The sequence below is a fragment of the Euleptes europaea genome, chromosome 4 (assembly GCF_029931775.1).
Source record: "Euleptes europaea isolate rEulEur1 chromosome 4, rEulEur1.hap1, whole genome shotgun sequence".
NCBI classification, from domain to species: Eukaryota; Metazoa; Chordata; class Lepidosauria; order Squamata; family Sphaerodactylidae; genus Euleptes; species Euleptes europaea.
In genome coordinates this window covers 21,592,760-21,613,147 of record NC_079315.1, presented here as the reverse complement: position 1 = coordinate 21,613,147, position 20,388 = coordinate 21,592,760, and the positions used below count along the sequence as shown (strand labels likewise).

At 42.7% G+C, this 20,388-nt stretch overlaps 1 protein-coding gene across 1 annotated transcript; it reads left to right on the top strand.

Moving 5' to 3' along the window:
- The first annotated feature begins 218 nt into the window (after positions 1-218).
- On the top strand, positions 219-4,034 carry LOC130476574 (E3 ubiquitin-protein ligase KCMF1-like). The gene is made up of 2 exons (XM_056848524.1): positions 219-278; positions 3,272-4,034. Exon 2 carries the CDS (start codon positions 3,288-3,290, stop codon positions 3,531-3,533), a length of 246 nt encoding a protein of 81 aa, XP_056704502.1. The 5' UTR covers positions 219-278; positions 3,272-3,287; the 3' UTR covers positions 3,534-4,034.
- The last annotated feature ends 16,354 nt before the right edge of the window (positions 4,035-20,388 follow it).

Genomic DNA, 20,388 nt, shown 5'->3' with positions numbered 1-20,388 from the left:
GCTTCCATTGGGGCCACAAGGCATCAGGCCCTGCAGTTTGCGTGTTACAGATGGACATTATCTTTGCTACACCCATTTTTGTCCTCTTATTCTACATTTTAGGGATAGATAAGACAAATAGATAGAATTTCAGATGCCTACAGATGGAATTAATGAAACAAAATGCCACAAATACCTACCACAAAATAAGCCTTGCTGAACTTGTGTTGCTGAACCAACACATCTAACACAGAAAACAGTCAGCAGACTATCCAGAATTCTCAGTTCCTCCTTACAAGGTAATTTGTTCTAGAGGGATGGGCACCATTGCTTGTCTTGGTTCTGGTATTCTTCTAGGCCTGCGGCGCTCACTCAAATCAAATCAAATTTATTAATACGGTCAACTGACCAATTACATGCCAACACATCAAAATTTCCAGACTCAATAGTTTGGCACCGCAGAATCAGACTGCCCGTACAAATAAAGGTGTAAGTTCAATAAAAACAACCCCTGGTTAAAATTATCACCTTAAAATTGATAAACTTGTAAAATATTTTAATGTTCATTCTCTAATAAAGTTCTGCATATTTTAATAGCAACAGTGCAGAACTTGGCAGTTTGGAGCGTGAGCTGAGGATCTTCTCCTAATAGGAGCTTCTTTGCCAAAAGCTCAACTGACTCTTCAGGGAATTTACCAAGCAGGGGTGGGGGAAGTGTGGTCCTCATTCTGCCACTTGCAGAGAGCCACATTCACCATTATCTTCAACCAAAAGAACCGAGCATGAGGCATGCACCTCTGGGAGGCTCTCAGTTTACCCATTGCTCCAGTGGCCACTGTTTCATGATGGGGACCACCTGCCAACCCCATGTCCCACTGGGCAAAGGCTTTGTCCGCTTTCCTGAAACATGGGGTACATGTCGAAGAGCCCCATGCGACTCCCGAGCCACTAAGTGACTATCATTGTGCTGGGCTTTCACGTTAGTGATGGTTGTTTTGTGTACACAGATGACATCCTTACTCTGTTCCTGTCTTACTAGAAACAGACTGTTGGTTTGTCTCCTAAGAGAGGAGAAGGAACAAGGACAAATGCTGATCAGAGTGTAATACCAGTTGTAAAAGTACATTTAATAGTATCCCAGCGAACAATGTGCCACTTTCCCTGGCTTTGCAAACTTTTCATTTACCGAGAGAGGTCAGTGTTCCACATCTGTGTTGAGCTGCAATTTTTTGTGCAAGCAAAATTAATTGTTAACTCTTGGAAAACTCTCTTCTAAGTAGCCTGAAATAACATTAGCTCATCTGGACCCAAAACAAACATTTGTTTCACTTTATAATAGCATAACAGCACCACATAAGATAACTTCCATTTACATAACCTCTCTGATAGCTTGCATTTGTATCAAGAAAAACCTTAGATATCCTCAGAGGGATAAGATACAATCTACTAAGTGTGTGTGTGTGTGTGTGTAAAGTGCCGTCAAGTCACAGCCGACTTATGGCGACCCCTTTTGGGGTTTTCATGGCAAGAGACTAACAGAGGTAGTTTGCCAGTGCCTTCCTCTGCACAGCAACCCTGGTATTCCTTGGTGGTCTCCCATCCAAATACTAACCAGGGCTGACCCTGCTTAGCTTCTGAGATCTGACGAGATCAGGCTAGCCTGGGCCATCCAGGTCAGGGCCTACTAAGTATACCAACCCCCCCCCCCAAAAGATGGGAAAATAATACAAAGAGAACCTATTAAAGACCTACGATAACAGACATCAATCCTAGAAATCTCCATCAATTGCTATTTTTGTTTTGAAAATGGTTGACAGGAAAGGGGTGCTACCTTGACTTAAGGAAGGAAGCTACAGGGAGATGTAATAATTTACAGTTACGGCGTTTTGTAAAAAGGCCTCATGATGCTGACCAGTCAGTCAAGGAATAAATGGAAAACTGGTCTGCAGAGACATTATCTCTAGAAATAATATGGCCCCCAAATTGTCAGTCATAGTTTCTTTCTGTGTAAGGGTAAGAGAGATCCACTTTAGTTTACTTTACTTAAAACATTTGCATATCTTCCTTTCTCACAAACATCCCATGACCCAAAGTGATGGTGTACATTACCCCTTTAAAAGTTTTTCTTCTAAAGATAAAGAACATGAAGCCAGCTGGGTGACCTTGGGCTAGTCACAGTTCTCTTAGAGCTCTCTCAGCCCCACCTACCTCACAGGTGTCTGTTGTGGGGAGGGGAAGGGAAGGTGAATGTAAGCTGGTTTGATTTTCCCTTAAGTGGTAGCGAAAGTCAGCATATAAAAAAAACCAACTCTTCTGTCTACACAAAGAACTAAGGCAGCAAGTAGGTTGATAGTTTTAACCTAATACTGATGGTTTCAGGTGATGGCCTTAAGTCTCTCCTGTCAAAATGCACATTTGCTGAATCTGTGTGACACTGGCAAACTGAGCATGTCGTGGCACTGGATTGAGCGGGCAGCGTGGAGGAAGCATTGAAGTGCTAGAGTGATGAGATGGGGCATATGTAGAAAAGCAACTGAGCGCTGTTGCATCTATCTGCCGAACCTCAGGCCTTGGGGGCAGGTACAAGCTTGGATATTTGTGTCCACTAGTTCTCAGCAGAGGCTAAGTGGAGAGCCAGCATAGTGTAGTGGTTAAGAGCAGTGGACTCTAATCTGGTGAACCGGGTTGGTTTCCCCACTCCTACACATGAAGTTAGCTGGGTGACCTTGGGCTAGTCATGGTTCTATCATAACTCTCTCAGCCCCACCTACCTTACAAGGTGTTTGTTGTGGGGAGGGGAAATCAATTGTAAGCCTCTTAAAGGTAAAGACTCCTTAAAGGTAAAGAAAAATGGTATGAAAACCAACTCTTCTCATCCTTCTCCTCCTTTGTGAGGGGCCGTGACTCAGTGGTAGAGCATCTGCTTGGCATGCAGAAGGTCCCAGGTTCAATCCCCGGCATCTCCAGTTCAAGGGACTAGGCAAGTAGGTGATGTGAAAGACCCCTGCCTGAGACCCTGGAGAGCCGCTGCCACTCTTGAGTAGATAAAACTGGACTTCGATGGACCAAGAGTCTGATTCAGTATAAGGCAGCTTCATGTGTGAATGAGTGCCAAAACATGAGGAGTTGGGGGCAGCAGGAATTCTCTGAACCTATATTTTAAGACCTCTGAAGTCCCAAACATGCTCAGGGGTTCTACGTCTTGATTATCTTAAAAAGCCCCACAGGTGAGCGTACGCCCATAGCAGGGTTTTCACCCTTTGACCCTCTCATGTCTCCCCTCCCTCTGTAGGTTGAACGACCCCAAGATGTCGGAGGCCGAGCGTCAGTCAATGGAGAGTGAGCGGGCCGATCGCAGCCTGTTTGTCCAGGAGCTTCTACTGTCCACTTTGATGCGGGAAGAAAGCTCTTCCTCTGACGAGGACGAGCGCGGGGAGGTGGCCGATTTTGGTGCTATGGGCTGTGTAGATATTATGCCTTTAGATGTTGCTTTAGAAAATCTAAATTTAAAAGAGAGTAATAAAGGAAACGAGCCTCCTCCACCTCCTCTTTGATGACATCCCACTTCGCAGACAATGTCCTCTGTGCTGTATTTGCCAATGAAAGTGGACGACAACTATCTTGGGTTTGTTTTTGGTGATTGTAATTTCAGGTCTGTCACTCTTGTTACATTGTGTACATTCAAAGGAAGAGAGAGAGAGATAAAAAAAAAGATATATATGATAATCATTTCCACTTAAAATAATTTTTACTTCTAGCAGGTAAATGTAGGTTGCAGCGCGGAGGAAAAGACTCCTTTGCGCCCCTGTACTTTTGACATGCAAAAAAGGCTCTCTTAATACTCCACATTCAAACTGAAGAGGAAAAAAAATGAAATCTCTAATGAAGCTGCTGTGTGTATTTATGAATATTAATGAATAAAAACTGCTTGGATGGTTTACCTTTACTGCATGAGGTTTTTTGCAGCGTGCATGAGTTTTAGTGACCTTGTCATTTAAAACGAGAATTTAAATACAAGGAGTAAAACTATAAAAACACCTTCCCCTCCCCTCCCCCCGAAAAAAAAGCTTTCCCATTATTCAAAGGTTACACCACCAAGCTAGTGCTCGCTTAGCGGCGTGTGGCCATCAGGTAGCTTTTGAATAATGTCTGTCGGAACCCACCGTCCCTGTCTGCGCCGCCGCGTTGGCACGCCGCGCAAGCTCTGCAGCGGGGCAGCTTGCCGTTTTCCAGGGTGTGGCGTTTTGCTCGGTGTGACCCTTGTGTTGCTCTCTTTAACCATCACGACATCCACGTGGAGTTTCAGCCTGCTTTATTTGCATCTCTGGGAGGCCACTGCCAAAACCTTCTGGCAAAGAAGGGGGGCTTTTGTGTGCCCTTGAATCAAAATACTTGTTCGACTTTGTTTAAGGTTTTTTTTTCTTTTTTTGTGGTTGTTAAGCAAAAAAAAAAAATTCAAAACTGTTAAACATGTTTTTATTCAGGTGTAGATGATTCATTTATTCATTGTCTTAAAACAAAAGAAAACAAACAAGTTTAACCTGAATTATGTTGTCTTAGTTTTAAAGCCTTCACAGTCTCAAATCATATGTTTTTGAGTTATTTATGTATTTGCTTCCTAGTTTGCAGAGATTTGTCAGTATCTGGAGAGCTTGAGGGAGGGTGACTTCCCAAACCTTTGTCAATATATTACAACTGCATTCTTAATGCTAACTCTAGCACCTTTTTATTTATTATTTCTTCTTGATTTTCTTTTCTGGCATAAAGTTTTTAAAAAAGAAGCCTTTTAATTGAATCATGCCACCTACATGCCTATATTATTAATCCTGTATGTATAAAAATGTACAGTGTTTTTGTGCATAGACTTTCATAATAGCCCCAAGGCAAAGACAGTGGGGGGTTTGGTTTTTTGGGGAGGGGGAGGGAGGGGATGTAAAGTTAGACTATAACGACAAAATTGCACACAGCTTCTGATAAAATCTAAACTAGGCTTAGACCATAATCATGTTTCTCTCTGGTTTTCCCACTCTCCTCACCCCTCTTTTTCCTCTGTACCCTCCCGTTTCCACCACATTACAAGCATCTTAGAATAAAATTACAGACTTGAACAGCAGGTGGGGTTTTCACAGAACTCTGATGTGGATGCTTATCTAAAATGGCAAAAACCCTGCCTCCCGGTTTTTGTTTCTGACTTGTTATTACTATATAAAATACAGTCCTAGACTCGTTTTCTTTTTAGTCTCTGCAACAGAATGTTCTAAGGGGGAGGGAGGGGATTTTACACCAGCCCTCTGGTTACCTTGGGAGTTTAACCCGGTAGGGAATTTTTTTTATTGTTGAGGATTTTCAAAAACCAGTTTTCAAGCTGTAGTCTTTTCAAACACATCTGCACATTACAATAAGACACACAGTTCAATAAAGCATTTTCAAGACTGTTGTTCAGTGGATTTTTCTTTGACGTTGGCGTTGTCATCCAGACAGATTGATTCCAGGCCGTCCCTTCCAGTTACGTTGTACAGGGACCTTCGCTGGAGACGTTCTTGGCAGATGATGCCCGAGCCCTGACGTGCCTTTCTATATTTTAAAAAAGTTCATCCATGTTGTAAAAATTGGGGCTTCGGTCCTAACCACGGGGCGTGGGGCAGTGGCTAAGATGTGTGTACAGAGGATGCTGTGTTGGGGCTGAGCCACGAGGAGTGGCGGAACAGCGGCTTGAGATGTGAAGCTGGCTCCCTGCGATGGGTTGAAATGAATGTTACATGGCCGTGAGTTGTCTATGACTTTCTCAACCGCCAACGACCGTCCCCCTGTGAAATTGTTGGAGTGAAGAGTTTTAGACTGCAGTGTTTGGTACAGCATGGCCTAGAATTCCTCTGGGGTAAAGCCTGCAGTTGCTCCTGAAGCTTCCTCAGAAAGAAGCGCTCAGTGAATGTGTTTAGGGTTGGATTTAAAGTGTGCAGAAGTGGCCTTTTTCCTTAACCCAAACTAAACTGAGTTTCATCTTCCATTACAGCAAGTTCTTGGTTTTATGTAATGTATTTGTAGGGATCCTTTTGTTGTTTTTTATTAAGGGTAGTACAGGAGGAAGACAGTCCTTCAGGTACCCTGTCCCCAAGCCATTTAGGATCTTGAAAGGTAAGAGCCAGTACTTTGAATTGTGCCTGGAAAAAGATGGGTAACTAATGCAGATCTTTCGGTGCTGGAGTGATACAGTCCCTGTGACCAACCCCTGCTACTTTTTGGACCAGTTTGGAAGTTCTCGAATGGTTTTAAAGGCAGCCCCATGTACAGTGCATTATAGTACTCCATTCTGGGATATGATCAGAGCATGGATTGCTGTGGCCAAATCATGCTTTTTCAAGGAACAGCCGGAGCATGCAAGTCAGCTGGAGCTGATAAAAGGAGCTCTGTGCCATGGAAGAGATCTAAGCCTCTGGCCATAGCCCGGGATCCAGTGGCACCCCCAACCTATGAACCTGCGCCTTCAGGGGCCATGCAACCCTCTCCAGGACAGATGAGCTCCTCAGTCCATTGGCAAACAGCACCTTCATCTCTAGGCTGAGCTTCAGTTTATTAAAGGTGAAGGTAGTCCCCCGGGCAAGCACCAGGTCATTCCTGACCCATGGGGTGACGTCACATCCCAACGTTTACTAGGCAGACTATGTTTATGGGGTGGTTTGCCATTGTCTTGCTCAGTCATCTTCCCTTTACCCCCAGCAAGCTGGGTACTCATTTTACCGACCTCGGAAGGATGGAAGGCTGAGTCAACCTCGAGCAGGCTACCTGAAACCGACTTCCGTCGGGATCGAACTCAGGTCGTGAGCAGAGCTTTTGACTGCAGTACCGCAGGTTAACACTCTGCGCCACAGGGCTCTATTTATTAACCCTCATCTATCCTGTAACCTCTCCAGGCACCTATTTAGGAATTCCACAGGCCTACCTGGCTTATCTGTTAAGGAGAAATAGAACTAGGTGTCATCTACATACTGGTGGCGCCTCACTCCAAATCCCTGCATGACCTCCCAGCAGTTTCATGCAACATTAATTAGCATGGGAGGACAAGATGGAATCCTGCAGGACCCTATAACATAAATGCCATGGCTGAGGTGTAGTCCCCTGGCCCCATTTTCTGAAACTGATCAAGAGTGGAACTTGCAAAGCATGGCCCCACCTCACACACTCTTGAGTTTTAGGCTTGGATCCCTTGGAACATTTTTGCGGATGGAAACTCATAAAACAACTTACTTGCTTTGGGAGGGGGAGGCAAGAAAGCCCTGCTTCCTCGGATGAAGCCTGCCAGCCAAAAAGAAATTGTGAACCCAAGGTAAAACGAACTGTCAGTGGGGCAGATAAAAAAGTAGAAGCTGAAAAGACCCACTAGTGAGTCCTTGCTCCTTGCAACCCCATTGTAGATGATGTAGGGGAGGGACTGTGGCTCAGTAGAGCATCTGCTTGGCCTGCAGAAGGTCCCAGGTTCAAACTCTGGCATCTCCAGTTAAAGGGACTTGGCGAGTAGGTGATGTTAAAGACCTCAGCCTGAGACCCTGGAGAGCCACTGCCAGTCAGAGTAGGCAATACTGACTTTGATGGACCAAGGGTCTGATTCAGGATAAGGCAGCTTCGTGTGTTCATGTGACCTTGGAACACAGGTTCATATTGGTAGATGCAGACCTACATGTATTTGGGGTCAGTTGACTAAAGCTATCAAAGATCCAAAACAGCACTTTCAATTTGGGCACAGGAGCAAACAAAGCTAGGGAAGTTGATACAACTCTGGATTTATATATATTTGTTGTGGCCTCTGCATTGTGTACCAGCTGAAGTTTCTAAGAGTCTGCAAAAGCAGCCCCATGTCAACTGTTCTGCCATAATCTAGGCTGGTTGTTAAGTGTGTGTTGGGTCAGAAATTGCCGCAGCTGGCAAGCCAACCTGAATTTCAGAAATCATGTTGCTTCTATGACTGGTAGTCTTCTGCATTCTCTTTCTTTATTAGTACACAAACAACAAAATCCAAGCAATTTAAATAATGAAAAAAACCACTGGTTTTCAAGGAAATGCAGTATGCAAGTAGAACCATCACAAGGACTCTGTAACTCATAACTATCAATTTTAGATAACGTTTGTAGGCATTGGCAGGACCCTAGATCACCTACCCAAATTGGCAATTTGAAGTCTGAGCTGGTGAACTATATCCCAACACTCATCTATGGCAGCAATATCTTCAGCATATAACTTCCCTCTAATGGACTGCTCTGTCCCTCTTCAAACATTCACCCACGTGTTAACTGAACGCCTATAGTAAGGATCATTCATCCTCTCCTGGCATCCCTTTATTCGGCCTAACATGGAGAAGGTTTTGTGTGGGCACTTGTATACATCCAGGGGCTTACTGCAGCCCTTCACCTGTGAATGCACAGATGAACATCTGAATGGGGCTTTGGGAGTTGTCAGCATCTGATGAAATGGGCTCTGGATCACGAAAGCTTATGCTACAATTAATTAGTTAGTCTTTAAGGAACCCCAAGACTGTGTGTTGTTTGGAAGCAACAGACTTACACATTAACCCCTTTGCAATTTACAAGGGAAGTGAAATTAACTGTGGCTCAATCTAAGTGAAAATAGCAGATTATGGCTCCAAGACTGGTTCTTCTCAGTATTATTTTGAAAGCCATCTCTGCATCATTAAATTTGGCTTAGGTTTGCACTTGAAAGTTGCCAGTAATCAAGGAAATTATCTGTCCTTTTTGGGGGGGTGGGGGTGGGGGTAGTTTTCTCAAGGCCCAAATGTTATGGCACACTCACAGGCCTGCAGCTACCCAGGGACACCCCACAAGTTTACAGGACTGAAGCTGGTGGGCAAAGGATGGAAACACTGCTGTGTAGCCAGAGACAAAAAGGGTCTCCTGGCATCCATCTTGTTTGGGCAAGGCTGTAGCAAGCTGACTGGGCTAAGTCCAGGCATGTCCCCATGATTAAATGTAGAAATTTCTTTGGGTTATTATGTTATCCCTTTAAAATAGTAGTGTCTTTCTAAAAGCTAAGAGTTTCCCTAACCTTTTTTGAGTCTGTAGTCCTGCAATGTTGCAGTGTGGGATAGTTTTCAGAAATCAACACTGGATGCTATACTTTCAAGAGTGAGTTAGACAAAATAAAATCAGAACTCTAGAACTTGTGAATGCAGATTTCTTAAGCATCAGTAACTGCCTAACGTTTGGTGAAAACTCCCCCACTATGTCTGTGTCAACATCTCACTTTGTACCATTATAAACATCTCCTTTGCAACAGCATGGTGTAGTGGTTAAGAGTCGTGGTTTGGAGTGGTGGACTCTGGAGAACCGGGTTTGATTCCCCATTTCTCCACATGAGTGGCGGACGCTAATCTGGTGGGCTAGGTTGGTTTCCCCATGACGCCAGCTGGGTGACCTTGGGCTAGTCACCGCTCTGGTAGAGCTCTCTCAGTCCCACCTACCTGACAGGGTGTCTGTTGTGGGGAGGGAAAGGGAAGGTGATTGTAAGCCGGTTTGAATCTTAAGTGGTAGAGAAAGTTGGCATATAAAAACCAACTCTTCTTCTTCTAATCTTGGTTATATTGGCCCAAGGGGAGGTCTTTTGACTACCTAAGAAATTTCAAGCTTCCTTTGAAAATACATGGACACAATCCAGAAAAATGCTGCGATGTCTCCTTCTCATTAAAATTCACTGTTCTCAAGTTGTTCACGACTAAATCCCATCTGATGCACATTTGTCACGGTTTAGACAGGACTGTCTTGTACCAGATTATACCTTACACTTTTGGTTTCCTACATAAGTTTTTAATAAGGGCGACAGCCAACAATACTAAATTAAAATAAAACATGCAAAGGCAAGACTAAATAATCTTCCATAACTTGAAATTTGTTTAGAGCTGTCTCAAGTTAGTAATTAATTTCCTGGAGCACTCTTTAACATACAATGCATTTGAAGAATGACTTGCCCACCATTAGCTTAACATGTATTTGACACAAAAATATGTCTGTCCACAAAGTCACACAACACCACTCCATTCATTGCTGGCAGAGGGAAGAAGTGGAGGAAGATCTTGCTGGCTACAAGCTAGCAGCAGCCAAGACCCATCTGGGGTGTTTGTTCTCTCTATGCTGGTATAAAAAAGCCTGGCCAGTACCAAAGGGTTCTTGGCTCCTCACCCACAACCCTGCAGCTTGTTAGCCAGTCTCACTGACCAGGACGAGACCAGGATGTTTTGTTTCTACTATCTTTGCTGGAATTGATGGACACTGGTTCTTTTAAAAGTCTTCAGTGTCCAAGCTAATCTACGAAATTCCCTGAGAGACCCTCTTTTGTGAATGAATTCAGGGAGTTGTTGGGGCAATTGTTAATTATTTTTATACCAAATGTGGAAAATATATCCCTGGAGCCATCTCAAGTTTTTAATCTAAAAATTTCTCCAATTACTCTTTTTGGTGCTGCTATTTGGATAACTGCTGTTAGTGAGTCTATAGCACGTCCTCTGCTTCAGTTTTTATGGGGGCTGTTAAACGCCCTTCAGTGCATCGCAGGTGTTGTTGTTCATTTTGAGTTTGGATGTAATGTCTCTTGAAGCAAGGGCATGGTTGTTTGCCTTCAAGCCACAAGTTAGGCTGTTTTTAGTACTGAGGGATATCTAGGTTCGTTTGTGTTCAACATAACTCGTACAGATCCTCATGGCAAAAAGTTTTTGATGAAAAATTGTTATTGATTGGCATATCGTAGGATATGATAGGAGATCTTTGGAAATCAGAGGCTTTCTCCAAAATAAAAAGCATAATAAAGAGATTCATTATGTTAGCACATCATTTTGTGCTCATTGCGTTTGCTCATCTCATTCTTTGGAATTCCTTCCCCCACGTTATTTGCCTGCTTATACCGATTTCTTGACAACTTCTCATTTCTTAAGAGCCCTTTTTCTTGCTAGACTAAATGCTAACCCTTCTATGGTTAGGCAGGGTAGGCAATATGAACCAACCATATTCGGAAAGGACCTGCCTGTGTTATTCTGGTTCTACTGATTCTCTAGCACACATGCTCCTGGAGTGTTGTTTCTATGAGGATCTAAGGTAAAGTTATAGCATTCCTCTTTGAAGACTGGACTAGTACCTCTGTGTCTGAGTTACTACTCTATTAAGTGACAAAATTTATCTCAGTCCTTATGTCCCTTAAACAATAGATTTAGGATTATGCTGCTCAAGCTTTATTAATCAAGGAGCTCAGGGAGAAAGGAAAGGAGAACTAATTCAGGGAGAACGTCTGAAGTATGATACGATTAGGAAGCTGCTGCTGTTTCTACTTGTTTCCCCAGGACAGAGTCCTTTTACCAACATCTTCAGCACCTTTTACCAACATCTTCAGTGTTTTTTATTGGGGGGGTAGGGTGGAGAAAGAATTTTGCCAGGTGAGAAAAACCACTTTTGGTTCAGTTCTTTTTCTTCTGGAGTTCATTTTCTATTATGTAGCAGATTTTATCTCCTCCAATGGCACTGGAAGTGGATAACTTGAATTGGATTCCAGTACCCCATCACTCAACAGAACGTTAATAAAGAATGCTTACATCATTTAAAAATATATAGAGAGTGAGCACTGTGCTGGGTTGTAAAAGCATGCTAAATTCAAACCCTCGATCTAGGTTTTGTGTTCGTCTGGTAAACCCACATCAAATAACCACTCTTGATTCATAAAAGGTAAAAGGCTGAAGTTGGGTGACAGCTTGCCATTTTGAACATCTCCAAAGCAAGCTTTGGGCCACTCCAAATTATATCCCTATGCTTTATTATATCCCAACGTACCTTTGGCTGAAGGGACAGGTCTCTAGCTCCAGGACTCAGGCCTACTGTTGGATAAGTAGGCAGCTGCAACTTGTTAGGCAGCTGCAGCCTTTCCTGGACAGAAAAGATCTGGCCACTGTGGTGCAGGCCCTGGTTACATCTAGATCAGATTACTGCAATGTGTTCTACATGGGGCTGCCCTTGAAAAGTATTCAGAAACTACAATTGGTGCAGATGCTGCAGCCAGGATGCTCATTGAAGGAGGATTGTAGGGATCACGTCACTCCAATCTTGGCTCCCAATCGGTTCCTGGGCCCAATTCAAGGTGCTGGTGTTGACTTTTAAAGCTCTATCTGGCTTGGGACTGGCATACCTGAAGGACTGCCTACTCCCATATGAACCTACTCTAGGATCATCTTCCAAGGGTGTGCTCTGGGTGCCCCCACCTCCTGAGATTAGGCAGGCAGCAACCCAAGAGAGGGGCTTCTGGGTCATAGCTTCAAAATTTTTGAACTCCTCCCATGGGCTACTGGACTGTCCCGATCTATCACTGTCTTCCGCCAGCACATAAAGACTTTAAAAAATATTTTGGCTCATGTCCCGAGTTATCTCTCCTGCCCTGTGTTTTAATGCCTATTTTTACACATCATTCCATTTTAGTTTCAATTAATGCCTTGTTTTTGATAGCCGCCTCAGAGGCCCGTATGGGGCAGGCAGAAAATGTTGTAAGTAAATAATAAAATGAATTATCTGATCCAAGTCAATCCCCAGTTGGCTGTCACAGGAGTGATGTTATTTTAGAACAGAATAAGAACAGAGTTAGAATAGAATCATAGAGTTGGAAGGGGCCATGCAGGCCATCTAGTCCAACCCCCTGCTCAAGCAGAATCAGCCTACAGCATCCCCGACAAGTGCTTCTCCAGCCTCTGCTTAAAGACTGCCAGCAAGGGGGGAGCTCACTACCTCCCTAGGTAGCTGATTCCTGTTGAACAACTCTTACTGTAAAATTTCTCCCCCTAATATCCAGCCGGTACCTTTCCGCCCTCAATTTAAACCCATTATTGTGAGTCCTATCCTCTGCTGCCAACAGCAACAGTTTCCTGCCCTCCTCTAAGTGACAAATATTTAAAGAAAGCAATCCTCCTCTCCTCCAGACTGAACATTCCAAACTCCCTCAGTCTTTCCTCATAGGGCTTTGTCTCCCGGCCCCTGATCATCCTCGTTGCCACTATAAAATCGAGCCGGTGCAGAGGAGAGCATGTCATCTACCTTGGAATAAGTTCCTGGCAAATATTATTTCCACTTTCCACTTATTATGTGATGCCGATAAACTAATTTTCTGGCTTTCCGATATTGACCCTTTTGTTTCCCAGAAAATGGCACTTTATGGCCAAGCAGCCAGGAAAATTAGGGCAAAGAAAGCCACTGAATGAGGAAAGGAGCCAAACTGGTGTGTTTTAATCTTATAACTTTTAAGGGTTTTATATATATTTTAAGTTGTTGTAATATTGTCTAGATTGTAAAGGCCTATGTGTGTGTTAAGTGCCGTCAAGTCGCTTCCAACTCATGGTGACCCTATGAATCAATGTCCTCCAAAATGTCCTATCTTTGACAGCCTTGCTCAGATCTTGCAAATTGAGGGTTGTGGCTTCCTTTATTGAGTGAATCCATTTCTTGTTGGGTTTTCCTCTTTTCCTGCTGCCCTCAACTTTTCCTAGCATAACTGTCTTTTCCAGTGACTCTTTGTCTTCTCATAATGTGACCAAAATACGATAGCCTCAGTTTAGACATTTTAGCTTCTAGGGTCAGTTCAGGCTTGATTTGATCTATAACCCACTGATTTGTTTTGTTTCCCATCCACAGTATCTGTAACACTCTCCTCCAACACCACATTTCAAAAGAATCTACTTTCTTCCTATCAGCTTTCTTCAATGTCCAGCTTTCACACCCATGCATAGTAATAGGGAATACAATGGCATGAATTAACTTGATCTTGGTGGCCAATGACACATCCTTACACTTAAGAATAATTTCTAGCTCTTTCATGGCTGCCCTTCCCAATCTCAATCTCCTTCTGATTTCTTGGCTGCAGTCTTCCTTTTGATTGATGATGGAGCCATATGGCCATGCACAATAAACATGACTTACAACTACATAAGCCCCCATGAACCTATTGGAAGGAGTCTTTAAGGTGCTACTGGACTCTTGCTCTTTTTTACTGGAAGAAGAAGACACACAATTACACAAAAAAAGCTACACCGGTTTTATATAAGCCTTTATTTACAACTTGTTTAACAACTGTACACTGGTTTTGTAGCCTTGGAAGCATTATTGTCTTTGAACTGAGAAAAAAAAATAAGATGGTTCGCACTCATAACCATTATTACCTTGGTTGTCTATATACATATATGTATATTAAAACCACGGCCAGGGCGCTCTGGCAGGTACAGGATAAGGATTCATAGGCAAAAAAAAAAAAAAAGGAGGGGGTGGGAAATTAACACATGGTGATTATAGGAATTTGTTCTTTTACAGAAATATATCACTGGCAATTTCACAAACAGGAATTTTGGTAACCAGTCAACACCTAGTTTAGGACAGTCAAAACAAGTTGCCGTTGCAAAAAATGGGGAAAAAGAAAAAGTCTCTTACATAACACACAGTAACTGAGATGTTGAAAAACGCGCTTAGGATCTCAGAAAATTGCAGCTGCTTCATGATATCGATGCTTAGAAACAAACAGTTCAGAATAGCCAGCAACACCAACCTACAAGAGGTTCCCAAGTGTAACCTCACATTTCTCTACTCCACCTAGTGGTAAAAAAATGGCATAGCAAGCAAATGGGGGGGAATTGAAGGAATACGAAAGGCTCTGGACCATAAACTACCTATGCCATCAGGGCGCATATCAGGCACAAAAGAAAAGAAAAAGAAACCTCCAGAACCACCACACCAGACCCCCTTCAAGACACATCCCCTCAAAGAGCTAATGGGTGGAAATTATGCAGGGGGGTCGACAGGAGGAAGAGGGCATTAATGTTCCATCACTGGAGGTAGCCTGAATAATAGACAGAAGCACAAGCCTGACGAAGAGAGGGTTTGGTGCTGCCAGCCGAAGGACTTGGGGACCTTTGCACACTGAACGCCAAACCCCCACAAACACTTTTTCACAAGCGGCGGGTCCAACGAGACACAGACCTACCTAACGTAATCTAGCTACCTTAACCAACAAACTACCCACCAGCAGCTCTTCTGTAATGGGAAGAAGAATCCGGGTCTACCTCTACCTCAGGGAGATCTCCCCCATACCTCAGTAGGCAGTGGCAGGCATTCCCCTTAACCCCCCATCTTTGACTCTCTTTTCAGAGAGCCTGTGAAGTTGGAGACCGAATACCCAATTCTGGCCTTGCTCTCCTCCTTTGCAACTGAGAATATAGTGGGAGGTGGGGCACGACTTTTGTCTACCCATCTTAGAAAGACGGACGCACGTTTCTCCAAAGTTTTTGAACATTAGCCTAAAACTGGGAAGGAAAGAAGATGTCTAGCCTCCTCCCCTTAGGATTGCCCTGAGCTGGATGGCCCAGGCTAGCCAATCTTGTCATATCTGGGAAGCTAAGCAGGGTCAGCTCTGGTTAGTATTTGGATGGAGACCACCAAAGAAGTCCAGGGTTGTTACACAGAGGCAGGCAATGAAAAACCACCTCTGAACGTCTCTTGCCTTGAAAACCCTAAGGGATTCGCCGTGAATCAGCTGTGACCTGAAAGAACTTTCTCTCACCAACCCTTATGATCAAGTACATGGCATAACAGAGGTTATAGAATTCAGGGAGATGCTCTCTCCTGCTCAACAGGTGGTGGTGGAAAGTGCCATCAAGTCACATCCCACTTATGGCAACCCCGTAGGGTTTTCAAGGCAAGAGATGTTTGGAGACGGTTTGCCATTGCCTGCCTCAGTGGAGCAACCCTGGACTTCCTTGGTGGTCTCCCATCTAAATACTAACCAGGGCTGACCCTGCTTAGCTTCTGAGGTCTGATACTGGGCTAGCCAGGGTCATCCAGGTCAGCGCACTGAACAGGCAGTAATGTCCCCCTCTGCTCTGAACCTCATCCATCTCTCTAGGGTTTGGTGCTTGCAACAAACACAAGGAAGATCTCTGCATGGACACACAGATCTGCAGAGCAGTTGGGATTCTGTGACCAGTGCTGCCAATTTGGCCAAACAGTTTTCAGCACAACCTCGTTCACCTTCAGGATGGAGACGATTCCTATGGCTTGGAGGAGGGACCAACAGTGGTAGACCTCAAAGGCAAATCTAGCCCCCTCAGCAGTTACCAGCAGGCTCCCCAGTTTCCAACAAAGAAGGAAGAGGTATGCAGAGGGGGTGGCAGCTCTAGTCATGAGACTCTCTGGTAATCCATTCGAGGAAACACAAGCAGGGCCCCCCTCTTCAAAGCAGCCTTCCCATACAAGTAGCTACTGACTGACCATCCTCCCTGGGATGGTAACTGTAACAGTAACGATACAACACGACCATAAAAACAACACTTCCTCGGGTTTCCTATCATATTGCCACATTTCCTAAAATCTGCCTCAATACAAACATGAACCTGCAGCAGCATAAGTAGATACTTAAGAGTAACTTTTAAAAAAAATAAGCAGCTTAAAAAAACCATTTTTTAAAGGCAGCATAAAAGCATTCTGAGTTACACTGTCGGCATATTGTACATGAATAATAGTAATATTTCATAATGTTAAAGACATGTTAGTGCAATCTGAAAGGATGTTAACGGACAGGGATCTAGAAGAGAGAACCAAGGTCAAACACAGAAACACCCAAATCGCCCCCTAGAAAGGGACATTTGCCATATGGTTCTGAAGTCCAAGAAGAAGCTCATTAGCGACTTCTTATTCCTTTCTGGAGCTGCTTGCACACGCAAACATGGAGGGGAACAAAGGAGGCCTCTATAAGGAAAATGTAAATGCTTTGCTACAGAATATGAAGGGGGGCAGGAGGAAAACTAAGGAATTATCGACATTAAGATGGTATGCAACATCAATAAATAATATATTGCATATATTTTGGGTCAAGACTTGGGAGTTGTAAATAGAGAACCTGGAAGAAGTCAGATACCACTTCCCATTTGTTTTCTCCAAGGTGGCGGAGGGGGGGACACCAGTTCTCAACTTTGCAAGAAATAAAAGGCAAAAAAAAAAAAAATTAGGACAACATGTCTCCTTTAGTGCACTTTAAAAAAAACACAGTAAACAAAGGTGCATTTATAAAAATACATTTAAGATTAAATGCTTTCTAGCTTAGTAAATGGAAGGTTTGCATGAGGCTTGCGGGTTAATACTGTTAATATTAAGAATGTGCAAGTTAAAGCAGGGAGGTAAAAAATGAACGCATGAAGAGCTATAGGAACCTTGTTAATCTTACCCAATTGTCCTTTTCAGGTTTCTTAAAAAAAAATTTTTTTAAGACTATCATTTCACTGTCTTAACAGATCTGAGGGAGTGAGGGCTTTTAGAATATTGGAAGGGGAAGTAGGAAAGAGGAAATAAGACACTTCTCTGCAAATGACTCCTCTCTTTGAAAAGCAGGTACCCAAAAAGTCTTAAAATGACAGGTCAAGGTTTTGGTTATAAAGGCTGAATTTGGGGACTGGTTAATACAGAAATCTCAAACTGAACAGTCCTTGTTTTATGAACAGTGGTGCAGGTCAAGGAATCTCAACTCTGCAAACTGAAACTGGGGAAAAAAGAGGTTGGTAAGATGCATCAAATATTTTACACCCATTGAAAAGTTTTTAAAAGCTGTTTAAGAAAGATATCTTAAGCAATTTAGCAAATCTTGTTTAGTTCAAATCCAGCTACTGCAGCAGCAATTTTTGTAGGCAGGAACTTGGCAGAGGCAACAGAAACGGTTTGTACAATATATAATACTAAGAGTTGAAAACACTTTTGTATGTTAATCCATAAATGTTACTTAACCTACTGGACAGGCTTACCCACAGGGTTGCCAGCGTTGGGAAATATCTGGAGATTATTGGGGTAGAGTTTGAGGAAGGTAGGGTTTGGGAAGGGGAGGAACTTCAATGGGGTATAATGCCATAGAGTCTACTTTTCAAAGCAGCCATTTTCTCTAAGTGAACTGATCTCTGTCACCTGGAGATCAGTTGTAATCCTGGGAGATCTCCAGCCACCACCTGGAGGATGGCAACCTTACCTATCCAGACATACCTAACTTGAAAAACAAGTGGGGCGGTGGACTCCAATATGGAGAACTGGGTTTGATTCCCCACTCCACATAAGCAGCTGACTCTAATCTGGTAACCCTGGGTTGGTTTCCCCACTCCTACACATGAAGCCAGCTGGGTGACCTTGGACTAGACATAGTTCTCTTACAGCTCTCTCTGCCTTACCTACCTCACAAGGTGTCTGTTATGGGGAGAGGAAGGGAAGGAGATTGTAAGCCGGTTTGATTCTCCTTAAAAGGTTGAGAAAATCGGCATATAAAAACCAACTCTTCTTCATCATCATCCTATGGTGATCATGTTAATTGATACTTAATCGAGTAAAGACCTTATCCATGAGAGAGAAAAATGTAAGGACTCAAATCTACCAGATGTCCTTAATAGGAGAATACAAACATGAAAGGAACATCTGAGGGTTTATTGGAGTAAAATACAATTCGCTAATTTTTTAAAATTAACAACTCCTTAAAGAAAAGCCAAAGCATACATAGGTTAAGTATACCTTGCATTATTATGAGTATTTAGCTAGTTTGTAGCCCAAAAGAATCCAGAGGACAAACCAATAAAGAAAGCCAATCTATAATGCATAAATGTGTAAAATCATGAACTTTAACAACTGAAGAGAAACATTTTCATACGTCCCATATTATTCCACGAACTTGCTGTTGAATGTTAAAATTAGGAAAAACTGAGGAACTTTTACATCCTTATATAGTACAACTCTTACACTTTGTCTTTACCCATTTAAGCTACATTAGAACATCCATTCTGTATTTTTCTTTTAGCCAAAAAAAATCTCCCTTTTATCAAATGAGTGAATGGATCCTTTCCATCCCGCCCTGATCTTTTAGACAGAATGCTTCCCTCCACCACAAAATCTGGCAAAGGCAGCAAGATTTCTCTTGAGAAATCAAATTGCACAAATCCTACTGAATTAATGGCATTACATTAGTTAAGGCTAATGTGCCACCGATTTCAACAGGACTTACTGCAACTAACTTTTTTTTAATTAGTTCTTGAAAGCAGTTTTTCATGGTTCTTTTGACCTACAGGAGAGCATGTTCAATTTTCAAAGTATCAGAACAAAACTAATGTATTTTTTTTTATTGAGAGGTCTCGATGGGACTTCGAAATTTGTTTACCTGACCACCTCAATGCAAGCAAGAAACAAGCGTAAGTGGAGAAATACTTTTCATGAAAGCTGAATGACAGAGAGGAATGAGAAATCGAAAGACGACATGGAAGGCAGAAAATACCAATCAACAGGGAAGGGGGGAATCAGCAAAAAGAATGAAAACCTGAAGCTGGAGGACCGGTCAATCCATTTATAAAGGTTGTGTTCAAGTTTCTTTCAGGCACAGAACCAAATGAAATTTTATCACATTCGCATGGTGGTCTGGAAACAATAATTATTTTCCCTCTGAACAACCCCCCCCCCCCAGGTTTTTAACTCTGTTTTGCATAGTGGAGCATACCACTGGTTAAAATGGAGAATAGCGGACATCTTATATGACTAGAGCTTGATCCGTCCTGAGAATGGCCAAGTGTGGTATTAGTCAAGACTAACAACCGCGCCTCTGTATGCAGTGTGTTACTAAGGAACCCATTCAACCAGCTTAAGAGATAAAATGGACACCAAATAATTTTGCTTGTTCACACGACATCAGTTCTCTCTGCCCTCTTGTTTGTTAAAGCACAAAAAAAAGCCACTTCACCAAGTGAATTATCCTTAGAAGTTTTATTTTTCTGCATACTGGGGGAGATACCTGGCTTCACCTAATTTGAAATACTATTACAAAAAGCCAACATCTATACGTTTAATTGTGATAAAAAGCAATGCTGCTTTTTATTAATAAAATGTACTGTGCGCTCTTGCAAGAAAAGGGGAGACGAATTGACCGTTTTGAACTGAACCGTGATTTTTTTAAAAAGAAATCCACTTTCTAGTAAAAGGGATTTCTGCCATTTTTTTTAAAAGGCAAAACTATATTGGAATACTTACTGTGACTCATGTTGACCTTTTAAAAAGAAGGGTGTCAAACAAGAGAAATTCTTTGTTGAAAAACAAACATATCAAAGATATAATTAATAAATAAATAGTTAAACAAGACCTCTCAAGTTATTCTAATGGTGGAAATGCCCCACACTGAGCCATCTCAAATTCCATCAACATTAATTTAAAGACAAAAGGAATCACTCAACACTTGGAAATCCTCAGCAGACCAGAATCCCAAAGGGAAACGCTATTCTTATTTCATGATTGAGACCAAGCATCCATAACTTCAGCCAGGTGAACATTTAGATTTGGCACCAAAAAGGAGCATGAACACGCGGGCCAGAATCACTTTGCACGGGCG